Source organism: Prionailurus bengalensis, chromosome D4, assembly GCF_016509475.1.
Source record: "Prionailurus bengalensis isolate Pbe53 chromosome D4, Fcat_Pben_1.1_paternal_pri, whole genome shotgun sequence".
Classification (NCBI taxonomy): Eukaryota; Metazoa; Chordata; class Mammalia; order Carnivora; family Felidae; genus Prionailurus; species Prionailurus bengalensis.
In genome coordinates this window covers 74,402,656-74,425,951 of record NC_057359.1, presented here as the reverse complement: position 1 = coordinate 74,425,951, position 23,296 = coordinate 74,402,656, and the positions used below count along the sequence as shown (strand labels likewise).

The 23,296-nt window shown below is 55.5% G+C and overlaps 1 protein-coding gene across 4 annotated transcripts in view; it reads right to left on the bottom strand.

The window, feature by feature from the left end:
• COL27A1 (collagen type XXVII alpha 1 chain) overlaps positions 1-23,296 on the bottom strand; it is a 140,573-nt gene that overhangs the window by 67,634 nt on the left and 49,643 nt on the right. For all 4 annotated transcript variants that reach the window (XM_043566323.1, XM_043566324.1, XM_043566326.1 and 1 more), the window contains 6 exons: positions 22,838-22,882; positions 14,563-14,616; positions 12,078-12,122; positions 4,640-4,693; positions 3,863-3,907; positions 488-541 (listed from right to left, as the gene is read on the bottom strand). In XM_043566323.1, the coding sequence (XP_043422258.1) occupies positions 488-541; positions 3,863-3,907; positions 4,640-4,693; positions 12,078-12,122; positions 14,563-14,616; positions 22,838-22,882 (297 nt within the window). The remainder of the gene's footprint in view (positions 1-487; positions 542-3,862; positions 3,908-4,639; positions 4,694-12,077; positions 12,123-14,562; positions 14,617-22,837; positions 22,883-23,296) is intronic.

The window sequence follows — 23,296 nt, the reverse complement described above, 5'->3', positions numbered from 1 at the left end:
CTAAATGATGGGTAGGTTGGGCCATGCAGAGGCTGAGTGGAGGGGTGCCAGGCAAGGCAGCCATGTGTGCAAAACCGTGGGGGGCGGGGGTGCAGAGGGCACTTCCGTGGAGCACAGGGATGTTAAGAGCAAGGGGCAGGAATGGGTCTGAGAAACTTGCTCACTAGGGTCCCGGGTGCTGGGGAGTCAGGACAGCACTCGGGGAGCAGTAGGGAGCCATGGGTGGTTTGTGAGCAACGAGCAGAGCTTTGTGGCAGTGAGGAAGACAGACTGGGAGGGAGGAAGCTGGGGGCCTGGAAATAAGTCGGGAGGCTGTTGTAAAGTCCAGAGAAGAGATGGTGATGGGGGTACTGAGGCTGGAGAAGGTACGATTATGTGAAAGGAAGCCATGTTGCAGGGGGATCCTGGCCCATCAGGGACCCCGAGAAGAAAGCCAGGACCAGAGAAGAGCAGGGCAGGGGGCAGGGGGAAAATGTGCCGCAATTACCTTGTCTCCTTGGAATCCGGTATCTCCTGACACACCGGGAACCCCTTGTTCACCCTAAATATACACCAGCAAAGAACGTTACGACGGAGACCGTGCGGGGTTCCGGGCGCCTCCCCGCTTCCAGACCCACTGGCAAGGTACGGCTTTGCCGAGGCTGTCCCCAAAGTGGATCTCACCAGCGGCAGCCTTGTCAAAGTAAAGGGCAGAGGCCCCCCGGGAGAGCCAGGGCCTGGGGGGCACCACGTCGACCTGTCTGCACGTCTGCCTGGGGTTGCTCAGGTGGCTGACAACTCCGCTAACCAGCTCAGCTGCCTGGCCTTTCCAGGAGAAGCGGCACTTACAGATCAGAGGAATGGTTTCTTGATCCATCAAGTCCTTCCTCAGCTGATGTCACACAGGGGCAAGTGTAGCCTGTATAGTGCCCCACCCCCCATCACTGGGGTTTCTAAGTGTCTGCATCTATGGCTTGATATTTTTCACCACCAGGCTGGGAGCCGTCACTCTCCCTTCTGTGCGAGCCTCGATGCCAGCCATCAGCTTAGGCCCGCGTCTGATTAGTTGCTTTTAATTAGCTATAGCACGAGAAACATAGTCTTGCTGAGACTATGTGCCAACAGCGAGTAAATGGGTCTCGAGTTAGTTCTGGCATTTCTTTCCTAAGGTGACATAGGGCACAGGCTCGGTGACAGTGGTCTCTTCTGGTCCCTCCCTATTTGCAGCCACATCCTGGTAAACGAACGGTCGGAGAACCACATCGGAAGATGTTTCTTCTTACCGCGGGAGTCACATCACGCAGTCCTTATCATTTCCAGCCTTCCATGTGGGACATTCCCAGCAATACCCTGGCCCCAGGGCTCAGAGAACATTCCCAGCCCCAGGAACAGTTGGGAGAATGGGGAGAAAACCCAGGAGGATGTGGAGAATCCACATCATGCAGCTAAGGCCACAAACCGGCAGAAAAACTTCCTCGGTAAAACAAAAGCCAAAATTTAAAAAAAAAAAAAAAAAAAAAAGAAAGAAAGAAGGAAAGAAAAGAAAGAAAGAAAGAAAGAAAGAAAGAAAGAAAGAAAGAAAGAAAAAAAAATCTTTAAAAAAACCACTTACTTTGGTTTTTCCAGTTTGGAAAACCCTGTAAAATATCCCAGAGGTTTGAAAGCCAAGGAAGTTTTTTTGTTTGTTTGTTTTGTTTTGTTTTGTTGTTTTGTTTTGTTTTGTTTTAATATCTAAAAGAGGAGCAGAGGGGTTTAAAAAAAAAAAAGTTTAAAAAGACACCTAAGAAACCAGGACAATGGATTCGGAGAAAGCTGGGGCTGGAGCGGGAGTCTTGGTTCCAGAACGTGCCTCCACGCAGGAAGACAGAGCCAAGTGGTTGTAAGTGGGACTGAGGCCAGGCCGGGTCATGGAAAATCTGGGATTCTAGGCAGCATGACCAGGGAGCATGAAGGGATGGCCCCGTCATCCCTGGGGGGTGGGGGCAGGGGGCTGATCGGAACCTCTCTCTCAGCCACATTAAAATCCCTCCCCAGCTAAAGGGGCAACAAAGAGAGCTCTTTTTTCTTTTTGTCAACCCCAAAGTCGTATTTAATTTTTTTTTTTTAAACTATGGGCAGGAAAACAATTTCTTCCACTTCTTTTCTTTCTCTCTTTTTTTTTTTTTCCAGAGCTTTCACATCCCGAAATGTCCCAGGCACCAGCAGTCAGCAAGCCAGCCGAGTTCCATGTAACACGTTTATTTCCATGTTCCTGGAGGAACAGTGAGCTGGAGGCCAGGTCTGCAGAAGGGCCTATAAAAAGCTCAGTGCTTACACCCTCGCTCCCCCTGCCTCCTTTCTCCCTTATCCATGACTTCAACATTTCCAGAGTACTGGTGTCTCAAACCCCAGAGTAAACAGGTAGCTGTGGGGAAGCCCCTGCCTCCAACAGAAAGCCCCTCCATCTCAAGGGGAAGGTCACAGAAGAGGGGGGAGCTTAGCAGCCAGCAGGGCAGAGGTGGAGCTGAGGTCGGGTGGGGGACGGGACTACAGCCAGGGGCTTGGGTGGGACTGCAGGGGATGGAAGAGGTGGAGACAGATGGAGACAGGCCTGGGGTGAGCACTGCACCCCCTGGCTACCTAGGGTTGGGGTGGGTAGGACAGTCTGGGTGTGTCCATTTCCGCCCAGAGCTTTGCATTTTCTAAGTCCCAGGGCTGAGTTTCCTTTACTGCATCTCTTCTAATTCTCTGGGGCTGTTTGCCCAGCACAGACTCGGAGGAGCTGGAGGAGGTGACCTCCAAGGGCCTCATCAGCTCTCCCCTTCTGCCCTCAGTTCTGCTTCGTGGTAGAGGTCTCTGGAGGCACGTGCCTGGATTCGAATCCTGACGTTACTACGAGCTGCGTGTGCTCAGGCAGGCTTCCTAACTCACCGAGGCTCGGAAGCCGGGGGTCCATCCCCGCAGAGCAGGCAGACGGCCCAGCACGGACTTCTGCTGCTGCCTCTCAGGTGTACGGGGAGTGGCGTTATCTGAAGACAGGTGCAGAGGGAGCCCGGCCACGGGAGCGGCTGTCGTCTACTCACACTTGTGGAAGCTTGGATAGGGCCCAAAAGCCCTCCCACACCCCCTTTGGGGTGCCTGTTTTGCTGAAAGGCTGAGAGGACAGGGCAGGAGGACGGCCAGAGGGCAGAGTGCATGAGACACTGCCCCAAGTGCTCCTTGTCTCTGTGCCTCAGATGCCGCGTGCCTGGGCCCCGGGGTCCCACCTACCGGCCTCCAACCGTGGTCTGGCACAGGGTGAGTTTGGCAGCAGGACTGTGCGGGGAGGACATGTGGCAGGAGTGGCCTCCCCATGGCAACTGGGAAGAAAGCGGGTCAGGGGCTCAGAGGCCCGTCCCCGCTTTTCTGCTGTACTTTGAAACCCCGTGCTCTCTGGGGTCGGGTGCCCGGTTCTAACTGGGGTGGTTTGTGTGGGTTCATTTCCTCCTGTGGCTGGGAGAGGCCTCTGGACCTCACACCATACCTGCCCTGGGGCCTGTCATCTCAGCAATAATACTCCCCCTCCACCCTCCACCCCACCGTCTGCCTTCCCTGGCTTTGGCCTCCAAGCCCAGATGCTGGCCTCAGCTTTGCTGTCCTAATTCGGAGACCCGCCTTACCTGACCCCGACCTATGCCTTCACAGCCCCCACGCCCCCTTCCAGGGTCTCCATGCCCCAAACCACCTGCCTGAGCTCCACCTGAGTTACAAGGAAGAAGCTGGGGAGCACAGATTTAGGGGAGCCAGAGGGGAGGCAGGAGTGCGGGGGGGGGGGTGGACCTGGTAAGAAGCCAGCCGCAGCGAGGGGGTGGGGGGAGTTGGCATGCAGATAAAACACAGTGCAACAAGGGAGTATTCAGATCACCTTATCACCTTTCAGTCCAGGCTCCCCCATGTTCCCCATCAGTCCCTGGAAGACAAAGACCAGTCCAGCTGTGAGGGGTGGGGCTCAAAGCCAAGGAAGAGCCCTGCCTTTGACCCGGATGGACATCCCCCCACCGCCTCCCCCCTTGCTGCCTCTACCCAGTGCTAGATGCCCCACCCAACACTCAGTTTCCTCATCTGTGAAAGGGGACAATGACCCTCAGCGCAAAGGCCAATGGTGTGGATGGAAGGAGCACGAGAAGGGGCATGTGACTCGTGAACCACGGCACTCTGGACAAATCCAGGGGACAAGGCTGCTAAATGCGGGGAGACGGGTTCCTCGAGCACTGTCACATGCATGTGGGCCAAACGGGATCGTCCCCGGAAGGAGGCCCTAGCCACTTTGGCCCATCTCTTTCCTGCACGCCCATCCCACTGAGGGACGGACTAAGTTCGCTGGCCTGCCAGTATAATGTCTTTGCCCCTGGTGATGCCCCCATTGGACTTTCAGTGCCCTGAGGTCTGGAACCACATGAGACTCCTGCTCAGCTCAAGGATTGGTGTCCGAGAAATGCGTGAGCCATTAACGACATACACATGCTGACTGGCTCTCAGGTCTGGGAAGCACTGAGCTCCTGACCTGCAGCCTCCACCCCGTCGGGGCCCCCTTCCTCCCCTCCCCCGACACCGTGCCCAGGCACGCTCCCTTCTGGGCTGAAATGGGTCAGGGGGTGCCTGGCTGGGACGAGACCCGGATTGACGGATGGCTCTTGTTCACCTTCAGGCCCTTGGGTCCTGGATAGCCAGTCGGACCCAGTGCTCCCATGTCGCCCTGACAAGAGAAAGAGAAGAGGGCATCGTGAGAGGAGGCTCCCAGGGGCTGGCCTGGGACAGATGATTCCCAAGGTCCCTCGGGCTGTGCTTCTGAGGACACAACCCCACTGGCTCAGTCAGACCACCCGGTCTCCTCTCTCCTCTGCCACTGGCTCATCATTGCGTGATTCTGGGTGGTTAGCCTCTCTGTGCCTCAGTTTCCCTATCAAAAACAGGGGTCAGTACAATGTTTCAGGAAGAACTGACTTCCGTGTACAAAGTGTCTGGCACAGTCTGGAGGCGTTTTGGGTTGACACAATTGAAGAGGCTCTGTTGGCATCCAGTGGGTGAAAGCCCCACAGCAAAGAATGCTCTGGCCCCAAATGCCCGTAAGTGTTGAGGTGAGAAACCATGGTTTACAGTGAAGGCGTGGCTGGATTTCCTCAGAACAGGCCCACCCTCTTTCCCTCACACGTTGTCACCTGCCCACCCCTGTCGTGAGTGCCTCCAGCCACGGCCATAACATGCAGCCCACACCCAGAGAAAAGGGAGCCCCTGAAACGGCTCTCCTCTCCCTTTTCCATCTGCTGTGCAAGCTCACACAATGTGCTTGACCTCTCTGGGCCTTGCTTTCCTGCATCCCCACATCAGGCTCCTTGAAGGCCCCTCATGAGTGCTCTCAAGCACCAGAGCGAACAAAAGCTGCCCCAGGCTTCCTGTGGGGACTTCCCGGAGATGTGTCTGTCACATTCTTGCCCGACTCCCACAGAAGGGCCGGCGGGCTGGGCAGTTGGAACACCCCGAGGACAGAGTTCACAGAGAATGGTGTGGTCCGCTGAGGCACAGCTGAGCTCCCCCACCCCCCCAACCCTTGCACCGGTTTAGATCCGCTGAGGCAGAGGCTGGAGTCTGGCCATGGCCTGCCAGGGGCTGGCTATGTGACCTTGAGCAAAACACTGGCCCTCTCTGGACCTCAGGATCCCCACCTGAGCAGGTCAAACCAAACCTTCTACCTGAGCCTCTGGCAAGAAATTGTGCTTTCAGCTCGGTCAAGTGATATCGTCTCGTGAAGGAAGGGAGGTCTCAGTTTCACGGGTGACGATACTAATACGAACAACCCCGACTGCTAGGCCTCCACCCAAGGACTCCTCACACCAGCCCTTGAAGATCCACCCTACGACCATCCCCATTTTATAGATGGGGAAACTAAGGTTTCCTCTGCAAAGTTAGGACTGGGTAGAGCTGGGATTCACACCCGGCAGTCTGTCTCCAGAGCTTCTAGAGAATTCTGAAGTCATCTTGGGAGAGGAGGGAGAGCAGGGAGCTAAAAGGCCAGGATCGCTGGCTCAGGGGAGAGGCTGGGGTCCGAGGAAAAGCCAGGCCTTCAGAGCAGAGCACTTTCCCCAGGCCGTGCTGGCAGCCGCTTCTCTCCCTGTCTTTTCCTGGATGAAGGGAGCAGGGGTGGCCGCCTAGAGTTCCCCATGGTGCACAAATAAACAGAATCGGCTCTGCTCGCGTAGTTGGCTCCAACTGGGGCCCGGACTGTGGGCAGGGGACCAGCCGGCAGCTCCAGGAACACAGGCCCCTTCTTCTCGCTGCAGGCCTGAAGGTGGCTTGTGTGGGGACTGAATGCAATACGAGCCTGACTGACACCTGCGTGGGGCCCTGGGGAGCCACAGCAGCACCACACGCCGGGCCTCTGCAGGCCCCTGCAAAAAGGCCTGTGTGTGGTGGGGGGGGGGGGGGGGCAGGGACTTGCACAGGCGCCTAACCCGAAGGGGCAAGGGATCCGTGGAAAAGGGACTCTGGCTGCAGGGCATACGGGGAGAAGGGGGTGCCTTGCTTAGGGCAGGCCGTTCCCATGTTGGCCAGACCCCAATGCTGGGCTCTAAAAGCCCTTGGGAGAGGAGCAAAGAAAGTTCCAGGCCACTTTCTCCCTAGGCCAGCCCACAGAGCATTGGTTTGCACCAGACACCCCTGTCGTATCCTCATGAGAAAGAACAATGGGTAATGCCCTGAGTTTGGGTCCTCTTCCCACTTTTGCCTGAGCTCCCAGACGGCGCCCTACGCGTTCGCCCTTCATCTCGCTGGCTTCCACCAAAACACAACCATCCACGTCAGCAACCATTCACAGCACTCCTCCTGTGCCCCAGATGCCACACTCGAGACTTCAAGGTCCCGTCAGATGCTGTTGGTGGGAGCCTGTGCCGGGCCCCGGGCTGGGACTCGCTGCCGGGCCCAGGCTGGCAGGTCACGGTGACCCCGTTGGGCCCGTTCCATTTTACAAATGAGAAAGCCGAGGCTTAGAGAGAGGTGGAATCACTCACCCGAAATGAAGCAACAAGCAGGGGACACAGGCAGGACCAGAATCCAGGTCTGTCTGTCTGTCTGTCTGGCCCCACGTTCAGTGCTCACGAGCCCTGGACTGACTCTGTTTACTCCAATAAAGGACCCTAGGATGCCTTTCCTCGTTGATGTCATTCAGTGACGAGGAATGAGGACACACTTGATTCAAAAATAGGCAGGGGTGCCTGGGTGGTTCAGTCAGTTAGGCATCCGACTTTGGCTCAGGTCATGATCTCACGGTTCATGGGTCTGGGCCCTGCGTCGGGCTCTGGGCTGACAGCTCAGAGCCCGGAGCCTGCTTTGGATTCTGTGTCTCCCTCTTTCTCTGCCTCTCTCCCGCTTGCATTCTGTCTCTCTCTCTCAAAAATAAATAAACGCTAAAAAAAAATTTTTTTTAAAGTAGGCATGAGTACATGCCCGCAGGTGGCCAGGTGGGGGGTTGCCAGAGTCGCCTGAAAGAAAACGTGGGGTGTTTCCAGCACCCTTGGCCACTGGTTCCCGTACCCAGAATGTTCTGTCCTGAGCTCACGTTGTTAACGCGCATTCATCCTTCGGCTGAAGCACCACTTCCCCAACCCCACGGGCCAGGTCAGGCCCCTGGTGTCAGGTCTCAGAGCCCTTGCCACACTGGTGACCATTCATGTGTGCGCCTCTCTGGCCATCGCCTGCCCCCTGCCTCAGAGGAGGTGCTCACTCAAAGTGGGTTAAGGACTAGGTGAAAAGGAACCCTAATCACGCTCTCACCGACAAACCTCTAGGGGAAAAGCTTGCCTCCCTGGTCCTGGAACTGCCTTGGAAGGTAACAAGGCCTCTTTTTAGAAACTCTGATAGGGGTCAGTAGCTTGGGGACAGGGATCTGGGGGCTGTGGCCAATCCTGACTCCTGTGTGGTCTTAATAAGCACCATCTCTCACACAGAGCAGCCCCTGGGACTGCCCAGTCCGCACGCTTACACTCCTGCTGTCTCCATTCAGCACAGAAGTCACACAGAACTGAGTGTGTAATGCTCAGCGAGCTAGGACACAGGCCCACGTCCAGCTTTCGGCTGTGTGACCCTGAGCCGGTGTCTCAGCCTCTCTGTGCCTCGGTCCCCTGAAGTGGACAATGGTAATCCCACTTCCTGCCTTCGGAGGCTTGCTGTGATCGTTAAATCCTTAACACAAGGCCTGGCACACAAGGGTTTGGTACGTGTCCACCAGTGAGGCTCCCGATCTCGCTTTATAACAAGGAAACAAAGCTAGATGCTCATTTAGTGACAGGATACGGTGGGCCCGTCCACTCTAGCCCGCATGCTGGGTTTTGGCCAGACTGCATATTCTTTGGGTCTCATTAAATGAGGAGCCAAAATTCCCTGTCTGTCGCTCAGAATAAAAAAGACAGAAATCTTCTTTGTTGGGCAGATTCTGGAATCAGGCACACTTTTCTTGAGGGCCGGCCAAACGGTTTCAGTTACTCAAAGGGGGCTGTTCTGAGGCAGCCTCACCTCAGAGACTGCAGTGGGGCAACTGGCAACCTATTGGGATCCGGGTCACACAGACCTGGGTTGCAAGTCCTAGCTGGTGACCTCAGGCCCCAGCCTCCCTGTTTGGGTGACCAGGCTGCTGACACCCAGCTCAAGTCCCTCGAGGCTTCCCCGGCCTGATGCGTGTCAAGCACACAGAAGAGACAGATGCTCCATAAATGTCAGCCTGTCTCCTCACGCCCTGCCTCCCTCCTGCAAGGACCCGGTGGCAGGGGGGAGGGGAGGAGGACAGGGGGAAGTTTTGGCTTCAGCCTGCATGCGAATTGCTTTAGCTGACCAGACAGAAGACATTGAATAAACCTGAATCGCCACTAAAATGATTATCAATATGTGGAATCCCATTCGCTCAGCGAAAAACCCACATCCTCTGGAAAACCATAGGTGACTCATGGTCCCTCTTCCCCTTTCTAACTCCTGGTTAGAAAATTCCTTTCCTCTCCAACTCTTTGGGGAGGCTATTATTCCTCCCCCCTCTCCCTACTACTCCCCCCCCCCCCCCCTGCCCAGGGCACAGAAAATGCTGTTCCCAAAAATCCAGGGTGGGAGGGGGTCCTTGGGTGAGAGAGGGCACTAGTTCGGGGGCAGTGGTGACTCAGCAGGGTCAGGTCCATGCCTGTGGACGCCCCCTCCTCCCCCCACCGCAAGGAGGAAGGGATCATCACCTTGGCAGCAGAGGGAGTTTTCAAACAGAGGGAGCGAGGCTGAAAGTGGCAGAGAAAGACACAGGGCAAGAGGGAACCTTGAAGAGCAATTGGGAAAGGGACGTCCTGAGGTGGGGCGTGGCCTGCGGTGGGGGCGTGGCCTGAGGAATGCAGGAACAAGCCCAGGGGAGGAACGCCCTGGAGGAGGATTTGGAAGACACGCCTTTTGCCTTTCGGGCATGCTTCCATCTTCCCTTGCCTTGTGAAAGAGCTTGACCAGAGGCCTCAGCTTTCCCATCTGCCAAATGGGGTTCTCCAAAGAGATACTGTGAATAGGGTTGCCAGATGGAGCAAACGAAAACACAGACTGCCCAGCTAAATCCAAATGTCAGATAAACACCAAATGACATTTTAGTATAAATGTGTTCTAAATATTGCATCTGAAATTCAAATTTCACCAGGCATGTTGCATCTTGTCTGGCAACCCTGACCGTCGAAAGCAAAGGGGAGCATAGGTGGGAAAGAGCTTTGTAATAAGTCCGGGCATGGTCTGAGTCTCCAGAGTCCGCATTCATTTGGCCAAATGATATCCTTGCCCCTTTCGGGGCCCAACTAGTGGACACCAGGACAATGACAAACAGGAGGGCGTGCCAGTGATGGAAGCCAGGATATGTAAACATCCCTTCCAAAGAGCTTTGGGAACTGAGAGCATTTAGCCCGAAGAAGGAGCCTCGGCAAGAACTGATTGCAACCATCTTTTCGTCTCAAACAGCCTCTCCCAGGGGCAGGGGAATGAGTGGGGCTCCATTCGCAGGAATACCACACACTGCTAGAACGCTGGAGATTTGGCCTGGGCTCCCACAGGAAAGCGTGTCCAACACCAGGCTGTTCAGATTGGGAGTTTAATGACTACGGGACCAGGATGCTCCAGAGGGTGCTCCTGTGAGCTTAGAGAAGACTGGGCTACAAGACTTTGGGGGTCCTCTCTAACTCTCATTGCAGAGATTTCTTTCCCAAAACATCTAGGTCAGTGCCTTGTGCCAAAGAAGACGCTCAGCCAAGTCCTGCTGAATGGACATTTGACAGGGATGACAAATGCACGACTCATATGTGGACACTTTGCTATCCGGACCAAGGAGACGTCACTCATCGATCGCTCAACCAATCACAGCCCCCCTCTCCCACTAAGCTCCAATGTGACATCAAAATATCGTTCCATGCAGCAATCCAGAGGGCTGTGACCACCTGTAATGCATGTGGGTGTGTGAAATAATAATCATCATTATTGCTAGCACTTCTTGAGTACTTACTACATGCTAAGCACTTTATATGTACTCGTTTCTTTAAATCTTCACAACAGAAACTCGAAGTTAGATGCTAATATTATCCCCATTTCTAAGTGAAGAAACTGAGACAGGTTAAGAGCTTAAGAACCTTGCTCAGGATCCGAACTAGACAAGTGGTAAAGCTAGGATCCGAACCCAGGCGACCCGGTTCCAGGAACTGCTGTCTTAGCCACCAACTGCACCGGACCGTGCAGATCTGTGGTCCTAACAAGAGTGGGCACCATGAGCTCATCTTATGAAGGGGGTGTCTGAGGCTCAGGTGAGCGAGGCCGCAGCTGAAGACCAAAGAAGCAGGGTGAGGGGAGGCTAGGATGCCGACACCGGTTAATTGGACCCTCTGCCCCCACCGCTACCCTACCTGGGTTCTGCTCTCAGCCACCTGAGCAGGAGCACATTGCCACCGGGGGCGGGGGGGGGGGGGGGACCTCCGGACCTTCTTGCCAGGACCGGCCTCCCCTGAACAATGGGGCCCCTGAACTCCCCCACGGCCTCCTCCAGCCTCCCTCTGAACAGAATTTCTTGGCACAGTTGCTGGAGTAGCCAAAGCCGGCAGCCCATTTGCCAAACCAGGGAGCAGCCGACTTATGTCCCTTCATGGCCCCCCAGACTCAAATTCCATGAGGGATGACCCAGAGGACAGAGCAAAGGGGGCAAGAGACCATGGGGAAAGCTCCTAGAGTCATTTCTGGGATCTCTCACTGGCCGTTGTAGCCAGACCCAAGGTCAAGGTCACCCTCCGAGGGCCCCGCAGGAGGCCCTGGTTTGGGCTAATAGAACCACTCCACAAGGTTTACCCCGACCTGAATGGAGTCAGAGGTCAGGCTGCCTCCCATGTCCCTGTCCTCAGGCCTCTCTCCATCCCAGGCATTTCAGGAGGTAACAGCAACGATTAATAGAACAATATTTTTCTCTAGTTGCACACTTACGAAATGCTAGACCCTGTGCCAAGGACTGTACATGTAATGCCTCATTCCATCCTCACGACCACCCCAAGAGTACTCGATCATCATTCCCATTTTACAGATGAGGAACTAAGGCTCAAAGGAGGTAAGTAATATCTCCCAGGTCACACCATCAGGATGTGGCAGAGCCGTGACTTGAGCTCAGGTGCTCTGGCTCCAAAGTCAGTGCTGTGAAGAAAAGGATGAGGAAGACCGCCCAACATGGCCCAGAGCCTCAGCCCCTCTGCCAGCCACTTCCTTCCTCCAGACCGGAAGCATCTCACCTGCGAATGAGCATGCTCTCACCTGCCTAGACCTCCTTGCAGAGCGAGGGACAGGCAGCGGGTGTGAAAGTACATCAGCACTCTCATGCTCCAAGCACCTATCTTCATTTAACTAATGAAGAAAGGGGCTCAGAGAAGGTAGGTGATCCACCTGAGGACACACAGCAGGGCTCTCCTCCCTCAGCCCCCTTGGCCAGACTGATATGTCCTGCTCCCCCAGCTCCTCCTGGGGTTTGATGAGAGAGGGACCTTTTCATTGGGACTTGTCGCTTGCTCCCCACACCCTGCCTCTTGCCCCCACCAACCAGGCATCTGTGTACTTACAATGAGGCCGGGGACTCCTCGGGGCCCTGGCAGGCCCAGCTCTCCCTGCAAATAGAAAGAGACCAAAGTGGTTAGTTGCCCTGTCGCCCTCCCTGGGCCACTCCCGCCACACCATCCCCCTGTGGGCACCTAGTGGGATGGATCCCTTGGAGCTGACCATTCCTTGTGCCTAATTAGTGACTCTCGGAGCCTGGCCTGAAGTTTGGACAAGACCCTTTCCCCTTCTGCCATCCGCTTTCCACATCTGTAAAGTGAGGAGGTCGGATTTCCAAATCCAGTATTTTCCACTTGTAAGTGCGAAAGAAGAGGTGGAATCCTGATCGCGGCAATGAAGATGTGCTGGGTGCCTGGCCCAGATCTCATTCCACCTGCCCTTTATAGCGGGCGAAACTGAGTCTCAAGAGCTATGGGACGTGCCCAAGGTCAAGTGCGAGGTCAAGTGGTGAGGGCTCCAAGCTGAGAGCTACCAGGCTGGCCTCTCTGTCTCTCTCAACCAGGGGGTGCGGGGCCCTTAGAGAAGGCCACCACCACCGGAAGGAGACTCTCCAGTGCCTGCTCCCCGGGGCCTCCGAGATGCTGCAGAGGGCTCTTACTTAGGGGCCAGGGGATGTGGCTGTGTGTGGCAGGGGCGAGTTTGTTTCCTCATCTCTAAAAATGGACCTTCAATTGCCCAGAAAAGACAGGTAGATGGGTTAGGCTCAAGTTCAAGATGCAGAGATATGAATAAAAATAAGAGGTCCTAGGGCACCTGGGTGGCTCAGTTGGCTAAGCGTCCAATTCTTGGTTTGGGGCTCAGGTCATGATCTCAGGGTTTGTGAGTTCAAGCCCCACATCGGGCTCCGTGCTAACAGCAGAGAGACTGCTTGGGATCCTCTGTCTCCACCCCTCCCCCACTCTCTCTCTCAAAAGAAATAAGCTTTAAAAAAAAGGGCGGGGTGGGGGGAGGTTCTAGAGATGCTGATTATCAATGAGAATTGCCAGCATCCTCCAGAGTGTTTGTCTCACTTCAACTGTGCCCAGACGGGAGGTCATCACTACAGCCACCAAGAAGGGGAGGGGACAAGCAGCCTTGGCTTTACAATGGGGGAAGGGAGGCCCAGGGAAGGGAAGTGACTTGTCCAAGGTCACTCAACAACTGGATGGCCAAAGCCAGGACCACGCATCAGGTCCTCTTTCTGCTCCCCCAGGCCAGGAGTGTAAAAACACCACTGTCCCTCCCCAGGGAGGCTTCCAGGATGGCATCACATCCTGGATTATAACACCTGATCCAATAACTTATATACTGAAGCAGAGGCTCTGATATCTCACCTCTGTGCCTTTGCTGGTGAGCTTTCCTCCATGTGGAATGTCTCCTCACCTCTTTCCTCATCCCAATCCCATGTCACCTCCCCAGGAGTCTTCCCTCCTCCACAGCACCTGGGACACTTGACCCTGCCCATCTTGCTCTGCCTGGTATGATGGACCGGATAGACAGCCGTAAGCTCTGCCAGGGCAGGCCATGTGCCCGCTGTCACCTACTGCTTACAACCGCTCCATCCAGGGAACTCTTACTGTGGGCCATCCACCTTCCCGCGCTCTGTCATTTCAATCTGACAGCAGCCCTCGGACACTGGCATCTGATCCCCAGATTTACAGGGAGGGAAACTGAGATTCAGAGAGATGAACCGATGCATCCAGGCTTCTGTGGCTGGCAAGTGGTGAAGCAGGATTCAAACGAGTCCCTCTGAGACCAGGGCTTTAGCACCCGGTGGGGAGTCAGGGGTTAGCCCCGGCTGGGTCAGCCTCAGGGAGCATTTGTGGAATTGAAATTAGTACGTGATCAGGGACGGATGGTGGATCCAGCAGCCACCTCTACAGAAAGCACAGCTGGGCACAGCTGTTTAGGTGGGAAGCCCCAAAGAGAGATGGGGGAACGTGGCAGGTGTTCCAAAGAGCTTTGGACTTGGTCTGCTCCCCCAGGCAGAGAACGAGCCTCCTCTCCCGCCTGAGCCTGCGCCTGGGATGGGAAGGGAAAGGCGGGTTCAGCAACTCAGGGCAGGCTGACCTAGCTCCTCGAGGGCCTCCGATTATTTACAAACTCTATAAACATGCCTACGTTGGAGATTTCTTTAGAGCTTGGCTCTTCTCTCCATACAGGGCCTGCAAACCATCTGCTCCCCTAGGCCGCTGCTGTCCCATAAACATTTTGGATGCTTTCTAACATGGCAGTAACCCTGGCTTCCCCAGTGGGGAGTGACCCATGAACTTTCCTAAGTCCTTGGGGATGGGCACGGTCCGGGGATCTGGGACCAGGGGCTCCCGTGACCTGGAGGGCTTTCCTGGGGGCGGGGCACAGGGCACCCACAGTGCACAGGAGCCTGGGGTACAGAGGCGGCAGGGCTGGGATTCGACCCAGTCCGTCTGACCCTAAAGCTTGGATTCTTCAAACCTGCTGTGTGTTTGCTCTGGAATCTCTTTCCTGTTCCCAAAGACTTGAAATACTTACAGGGTTTCCATCCAGTCCAGGAGGGCCTCTTTCCCCAAAGTCTCCAGGAAACCCCTGAAGGCAGGAGAGAGAGCAAACATCTGCAGATCAGCGTTTCTACCTGTGAGGAGAGGCTTTTATCCAAACCCCTGGGGGCACACGAGGATGCGTCCACGAAGCCTCTCACCCACTGGTTCTGGGATCTGGGCAGACAGTGGGGTCTCCAGCCACCCTGTGCCTTCAACGAACACCCCCACGTGAAGAACTCAAAGACTGGCTAATGGGGAGGGGCCCAGGGCTAGGGAACTTTCTTATCTACTTAGAGCCTGGGAAGAAGCTACTACGTGTTTCTGCAGCATGAAAATGCACTCCCTCCCCCCATCCCCACCCCGGCCCCGACCAAATCTGAAACCTGGACCGATGAGGAAGGAGAGACAAGAACGGAGGTCAGGAAGCTGAGTCTAGGCCTGAACCTACAGGCCTTGCTGAGAGTTTCAAGAACATCCATTGCCCCTGTGAGCCTCAGTTTCCCCCCTAGTGAAGGAAGGGAAGGCCTCCTCGGCATTTTCCAGCTCAGACCTTCTGTGGTTGCCTTTCCCCATTTTACAGATAAAGAAACTGAGGTTCCGGAAGGCTAAGTGGCAAAGTCACACAAGGTCACACTGTTGGTGAGTGTCAGCCCCCCTGCCAAAGGTGAGTTTCAGCAGCCCCGAGAGAGGCCAAGCCACCTGGCCCAGGCATGAGTGGCCCTCTCATCCCATCCCTGACCCCACTCCGTACTCTCTGGGGATACAGGCAGCTGGAAAAACATCAGCTGTGGGGACACCTCTAGGGACCCGGGGGTGGGGGGTGTGCATAATTCCATTTTACTTCAAAAGGAAAAGAAAGTCCTCAAGCTTGGAATTTAGGGAAACCTGTTCTTCTCCCCTGCTTGAATTCAAATCATTGTTTTTCCAGGGAAATTTAATAAAAAACACAGCACATGTTTTGTTTTGTTTTGTTTTCTGACCAAATGGATGCCTGAGCTGTTCAGTGAAGATTCCTCACAGAGGGTAATCTGTGTCTGGCTTCTAACACAACTGAGGGAATCCAGTGAGTAGATTAAACCTGAGGACAAACCCCAAACCCAATGACAACGTCTGTCCTGGCCAAGCAAAGAGACCTTGAAATGCGTGTGTATCCACGTCTTTGTCCTTGCCCTGTCCAGCTGTCCTATGCCCCCTCAGATCCCTCCTCTGTCAGGGAGCCCTCTTGGATCAGAAGGGTGAGAGAGAGTTGGCATTCATCCTGCAGGAGGTGCGGCTTCCTTCAGACACCCAAAGGAGGACACGGGGATATAATCATGAGATTGCAGCCCAGCCAGTCACCTTACATGCAAGACTTCCTCTGCCTTTGACATCTGTCCTTGAGGAAAAGGTTAGCAGTCCCATTTAACAGATGGGGAAACAGGCTCAGAGAGGAAGTGGCGAAGGCAAAGCAGAAAAGGAAAGCAAGTTTGTGGCACAACGGAGCCCAGGTCCCCCCTCTCTGAACTCCGCCATGTTACATTTGTAGGAGTTGGCCACGGGCAGATCACGACGCACAGAAGGTGCTCGAATGTGTGTTCATCTGGTTTCACAGAGTGGTGGGGTTGTGTGCGGGTCTACGGGCCCACGTCCAGGTCAAGGCTTTGTGGGGGTACATCTGATCCTACCTAAGATTCCTCTCCTTGGGGTCCCCCTGGCAAATTCTACCCTCACCTCAATCCAGCTCGTCTTTGTTATGCTGTAAGGGAGATCCCTCTCCTCTCCTGGAAGAGGAGACATCAGCTGAGTGGGCTGTGGTAAGAGGAGCCTTCAGGAGGCATTGAGTTTCTCCCTCCACCTCTGGAGGCAGAGGTTAGGGGCCTGGCAGGAGAGGAGGACCGTCCATCAAGGGACAAGGGCAATGCTGTCCAGCCAGGTCCCTGGCCGACTCCACACGGCCCATGACAGGCAGCCTCGGGAAGTTCATGCTCTGCTTGCCAAGCCCAGTGTCTGGAGACTAGCACTGGCTTGCATCCAGGCTGGCTGTGTGACCTTGGGCAGACCCTCACTTGACCCACTGTCCTGCTTAGACTGCGGGGATGTGATCTCTAAGCACACTTGTCCCAACCCCTAGATGAAGCCTGAAAGGAAGGAGCCTCTCCCCCTATACACAGGAATGCCACCCAGCCTGGGGACATCGACAGCATCCCCTGGGCACACATCGTGGCTATAATGCCCAATATAGTCACACCCAGCAGCCACCAGGCAGGGGTCAATCTCCCGGGTCTGCATTTAGAGGCCACTTAAGGCTGGCTCGACAACTCCCCTCAGACCGAGTTGCCGGGTAGCCTCCCCCGTGAGGCTTTGGAAGCAGAGCAATCGGATGCCAGTCTTGGCTCCACCACCCACAGGTCTCCCCAAGCCTCAGTTTTCTCTGCTGTACAATGGGGATGATACACAGGAGAAGCTGAGGTGTCTCCTGGAGGGTGACCCTTGCTGGCAGTGGCACAGCTCTGGAGTATAAGCAAGGGAGAGACCATCAGAAAGGTCAAACTCCCGAAGTTAAGCACTTCTGCAGACAAAAAGCAGCCCGAGGACAGCCAGTGGGGGATGACAGCGGGGTCATAAGAGTGGCAGTAAGAGCAAACTCCAGCCGCCCATTGAGACAGGCAACGAAGAGCATAATGGTCAGAAAAGAAAGATGGGAGCTTTAGAGGTGCTTCAACAAATCCAAGATGGAAAGAGCCTAGCCGTTCTTGACTTTCACACCTCACTGCACCACTGGGCGACTAAGGCCCAGAGCGTGCCCAAGGGCGCATCACCCTCGAGCCTGCCTCACCCCTCCACTACTGGAGACATGCCCCATTTCTGGCACTTGCCCCAGGGCCCGGCCCCTCTGGATCTCAGAGAGGCGGCCGCCAAGCTGGGCGTGCGGCCCCACCCCCCTCCCCCTCTGCTTTCCTCTGTCTGGCCGCGCCTCCTTGTGCATGGAGTGCACGCAGTCCCGGCCCGCCAGCAGTGGGACCTTCCTCCGCAGGCCTGAGCTGCTGGCTGCAGCAGCCTGGCCCGAGGCCCAAGGAATGAGCTCGGCGCCCTGCCGGGGCCCCAGCCACGTGGTGTCTCCACTTCCCCAGGTCGGGGCCCCCGGGGAACTGGACGCCTTGTACTTTGAGCAGAACAAGGCCCAGGAGGAGACAGAATCAGGCTCCGGGGTGAGACTCCAAATTCTGTCTTAGCTACAGCAACTCGGAGGAATAGATGCGAACAAAGGGGCTGTGGTCCTTGTCACCACCTCCGCGGCAGGATGCCAAGGTCTCAGGAGGCCTCTGAGGGCCACCTCAGCCACTCCCCTGTCTCCAGGCACTGTCTAGCCCAACTGTCTGCTCCAGAAGGTGGGCTGTAGGGGCAGAGGGAAGCCTGAAGCCTCCAGGATCCGAAGTCCTGCTAATGTCTCGAAGGTTCAGCTCCCTGACCTACAAAATGGTCAGTTCTGTCAACTCACCTGGCGTAGCCGGCCTGACGAGCTGAGATGCTGTCATGCAGTCCCCGTACCTCTACTGCACCAGCATGTGCAGTTAGGGTTTGCATCAACAGTGGGAATACAGAATAACCTCTCGGAAGAGCCCACAGAAGGATCTCGGGGACCTCTTTACAACGTGGAGATTCTTCACAGTCGGGAAATTCCTGTATGAGCCTAACCTGCATCCTTCCTGCCACACTTTGAGCAGCCTGTAGTCTTTTCTAGAACACGTGTGCACCTCAAGGGTGCTGACTTAGACCCCTTGAGGTCACGATGCTGAGCATGTTTTCACCCTGCCCTTTTGGAATCCGCTAGGGAACCCATCCAGGAAGGGTCACCCCAGGGAACAAAGGAGGGGATAAGGGAGTCAAGGTCTCGCCAGGATTCCAGGGTCACCAACAGCCCCAGGGGGCCCTAGCTCAAGTATGGGACCCTGGGGACCACACCCCCCCAGCTCATAGCACCACCGCAGCTAAAAACTTTCATCTGTTTTGGCCTCAGTTTCCCCAGCTGGAAACATGAGTCCTCAGTCACTTTGCTCCCTGCTCCCCACAGTCTGAGAACTGAGAAGACCCTGAAGCCAAAGTTCACCCCAGGAGAAGCCCTTCCCACCCCAGATGGGCGTGTGGCCTTGGGCAAGTCCCAGTTGTCCCTGAGCCACACGCCAAGGAGATGGAACCAGGCTTGGGCCTTTCCAGCTGTAAGCTTGGGGGTCTGCCGGCCTGACTCACTACATACGACCAGGCTTGCAGGCCCGGCCAGAGGCCACGAGGCACGCTATGAACAGCGGCCGGCCTTGCCAGGCGCTCCAGCAGGCTTGACGGTGAATTCAGAGCGCCTGCCCGACAAGAGGACTCACTTGCAGTGTCTTCCTAATTCCTGTGAGAGACCCTTGTCCCACCTGTGAAGGTCCCTGTGCCAGACGGGACAGCCCAGGAGAAACCCCTTCAGCTCCAGCCGAGTTTGTAACATCTTAATATCCGGACCCCTCCTCAGAAAAACCACAACACATTTTTCATTCTAGCAGAGGTGAGGAGATGAGAGCTTTAGACTAAGCTTTCCTCTGGAGTTAAAGATGCGAGCACAGAGAGAAGTATGAGGTGAAGAGCAAGCAAGGGTCCTGGGGTTGAATCCTGACTCTGCCACTCACCTTGCTGTGTGACTTCAGGCAACTCACTGGCCTCTCTGAGCGATGTCTGTCTGACAAAGAGGTTGGGCCAGCTCATCACTAAGGTGCCTGTGGCCCCGGTCTGCTCTGACCTCTACTGTCTCTTTCTCGGCCCCCATCAGCAAAAGATTGCCACGCACCCTCCTTCCTGACCTGATGCCGAGGAGGCCGTGTGCATGAAGCCTGCTGTTCTGCTTGCTGGAGAGAGATGAACTGCAGCAAAATCATCACCGGCCCTGCCAGAAATGAGGCCAGCTGCGATCTGGCATGAGGGACTTCGGCTCATTCTCCTGACATTTCCTCTTGCTAATAAATACCGAGGAATCGCTCGGCCCAAAGCTTTGACAGGAGGAAATTTGCAGAAGGAGTTCCCCTGACCCCCAGCCCACCAGCCAGATCAAGGGCTCAGGAGCACAGGGGGATGGCCCTAAAGACCACTTAAGGAGCATATGGGCTGAGGGCATGGCAGACTCAGAGGCCCAGCACGAGCAGAGACAAAGCCCGAGGGACTCTGTGACATGAAGTCCTATCGCATACGTATCAAGTCAGATCTGATGCAGATCTGATTTGCCGGTCATGGTGGCTGGACCAGGACCAAGGGGCCTTTCACGGCCCTCAGGGGGACTGTGTGGCCATAGCACTATTTTGCTGAAGGAAGGGGGGGGTCCCTCCCACCCATGCCCAACACTGCCGTGCAAGGAAACACCCCCATCATGAAGGACGGGGCAGAATCCTAGGAAGCGAAAGGTGAGGAGCAAGGAAGAAGAAATGAATTGTCTGTTACGGGAGCTCGAGGCCTCAGAGGGTCTCTGAGCAAACGGCTTTGACTGAGTCTTGGTTTCCGAGTCTGGAAAATGGGTGTAGTCCATCTAACCTCAAAGAATCGGTGGGAGAATCCTATGTAGTTCAGCTACCATGCAAGTAAAAGGGCCTCAAAAAATGTTGCTTTTGGGGGGACCATTCTCACTATATGTTCTGTCGCCAGCACCTGGCGCATGGTAGGTGTCCAATAAAGTTTTGTTGACCGAGAAATGAATGAGCGGCCTTGTCTCACACAGACCCGGTGCTGCCTTCTCGGCCACGCGCTGCCCGGCTTTCAGCTCCAAGGAGCAAACAGGTACGTGGCAGGGAGAAGGGGCCACTAGAAGGAGGAAAAAGGGGCAGGTGGAAGGGGCAGCTGAGGCATGGCCCTGCTGGCAGTCCCTGTCGTCGTAGGGTGGGCGGGGTGGAGAAGAAGCCACAGCATGCCCGGGGTTTTCAAGGGTCTTGCCTCCTCTATGCTCAGGGGACTCCGGAATCCGTTCACTCGATAGCAATACTTGGGGCAAGAGGGGAAGGCTCTGGTTGCCCCATCCCAGCCCAGCAATGACTCTCCAAAGCCCCAGACCTTGGCCACATCATCCACCCCCTGAGCTTCGAGCTCCGTATCTAGGAAGTGGCAATGCCTCGTCCTCTGTCAGGCTCCCGGGAGAGAATCTGAGCAAACTCCTCATGGATGGCTCTGGAGGCAGGCCTGGGTGATGGGACAGGGCCCAGCTGAGATAATCGAAGTAAGTAAACTGGCCCTACCCTGCAACTTAAACTCTGGGAGAACAGGCCCAGAGAGGTAAAGCCATTGGTTCAAAGGGACACAGCGCAGAGAGCCTCAGCCACCCATGAAACTCCAAACAGGAACAATGGCTGCCACTCTGACGGAGCATTTACTATGTGAGGAGCATAGCATAAAGACCTCATGAGCTAAAAGCTATTTTCCCTATTTCTCACCTGGGAAAACTGTAGTGCAGAGGCTTTGAGCCAACAATGCCCCAGGGCCTTTGCACCTACTGTTCTGTAAACCTGGAAAGCTCTTCCCCAGGTAGCCACAGGGCTCCCATTCTTACTTTATTCAGGTTTCTCAGGAAGTAAGGATTCCTAGATCAAATTATCTACTAGTCTGTACCCCCGTCTCCCTACCCTACTTTGTCTTAACACTAGGCACCATCTGACATTCATTCTTTCATTGTTCATTCTCTTGTTCAATCGTTGTCTGTCTGTCTGCCCACGAAAATGGGAACTTTGTCTTGCTCACTGCTCAGCACTAACTACAGTGCCTGGCCCACAGTATATACTTAATATTCACTGGATGGATGGATGGATGGATGGATGGATGGATGAATGGATGGATGGATTGGTCTCCTTGCCCAAGGTCACCTAGCTTGAGGAGCAGATCCAGACGCCAGCCCAACCCTCACAGACATCAGGTCCTTGTCCTGAAGCCAGAAGCATCATGTGCTACTCCTTTGCCCAGATCCAGGTGTCGGGTGTGAGACCTCAGGGCACGGAGGGGCTGTTGGCCATAGGGAGGTCTAGGTCTGAGGGTGAGATTTCCCTCTAGTCCTAGAGACAGGATCTGGATCTTGCTTCCCTTTATATACCTCACTTGGCCCCAGAGTGTCCAGATCCATATACTACAACAGGTAAGTTGCCCATGAACATGCACGTCAACCCCAGGATCACAGATGTGCCCTTTCTGGGCACCACTGAGTGCTCCTGGCCCCCTTCCAGCCACCTGTCAAGTTCTAACCTCTTCCACAGTCCCTTCTCCATCAACCACCAGCAGAAGGAAGCCCAGACCCCAAGCTGACAATGCTTCCGAGTCTAGGGATTACACTGTAGGCGGCCACAAAGGGCCTTAAGCCGCCAACAGAGGTTAGCCTGAAAGAAATATGCCTCAATTATAGTCCAGGGTCTCCCTTAGTTGGCAGCAAGGACACCGGATATATCACTCCACCTCACGGGGGAGCCTCAGTTTACCCTTGTGAGTAATGGGGATCATTGGAATTAACGTCTTGCCCATCTGGTGAAGATTCTAGGGCATTCACTTTTTACACCATTACTACCAGCCAGTGAATCTGAGAAGCTGTCTTGATCCACCATTGAGATCAGAAGCCCTGGAGACTAATGGAATTGTTAGAATCCCGGTTCTGTTGTTGACTGTGAAACTGTGGGCAAGTTACTTAACCTCTCTGGGCCTTGGCTTTCTCTTCCTGCCCCGCAGATGCCCTACGAAGGGGAAGACAATTTCCTGCCACAGTGGAGAATCCTGGGCAAAGCCGGTGAACTGGAGGTTACTGCCAGCCCCTCTTGGGGTCACACCTGTTGCGAGCCTACCCACACACCCCACCGCCCTCTGGCCTTGTGTGCACACGAGTAACACTGGCCACCCCAAGACAGCCTGGAGACTGAGGGTTTTCCTTGACAGGGGCGCAGACGCTGGTCTAGCCATGATCCCCCAGTCTGAGCAGGCCCATGGACACTAGTAAGCCACACAACAGAAGCCCCCAGACCCAGGACCACACTGCACAGCAACGGTTACACACATACACACAGATGCACCATCCGGGAGGGGCCCAGAGCCACGGCACCCCCCAGCTCCAGCCAGGCAGCAGCTGGCCAGTGTTCTGGCAGTGGGGACACAAGGCCCAGACAGCCCCACATGCTGGCCCACACACTCAAAGCAGAGCAGTGGCGGGGCAGACAGAAGCAGAGAGCGCCCACGCTGCAGGTGGACGGGAAGTCAGATTCACCCATAGAGTCTGCATAATAGACACGGAAAATCTTTACCGGCCTACCCATCTTGCCCCTCTTGCCAGGAACGCCAGGCAGGCCCTGTAGGGGAGAGACAGGGAAGAGATCAGAGCAGAATTCCACAGGGGACAACCAGTGTTGCCCCAAACTGGCCCCAGAGCCACCCACGAGAGGAAGTCGCGGGCGACCTCGTGCACAAGGCCGCACACGGCAGGTGCCAGTTACGTGCAGGTCAGAGGGATGGTCCTTACGCTCTACGGGGTTGGGGGCTGCATGGGCCCGGGCTGGGGAGATGCCTAGGAGAACACCCAGCGTTCCTGGTATTGAGCAGGTGCTCCCGCTGCCCTCCCGAGGTCTTGGTGGCTGGTGAGGTTACAAGTGGGATCCCAAATACGGGCTGAGGCTGGGAGGGACGGGGAGGAAGGTGCCGAGGCCTGCGGGCCATGGGGTCTCTGCCATTGCACCACGAGTACACATAACTGTAGACGACGGGTA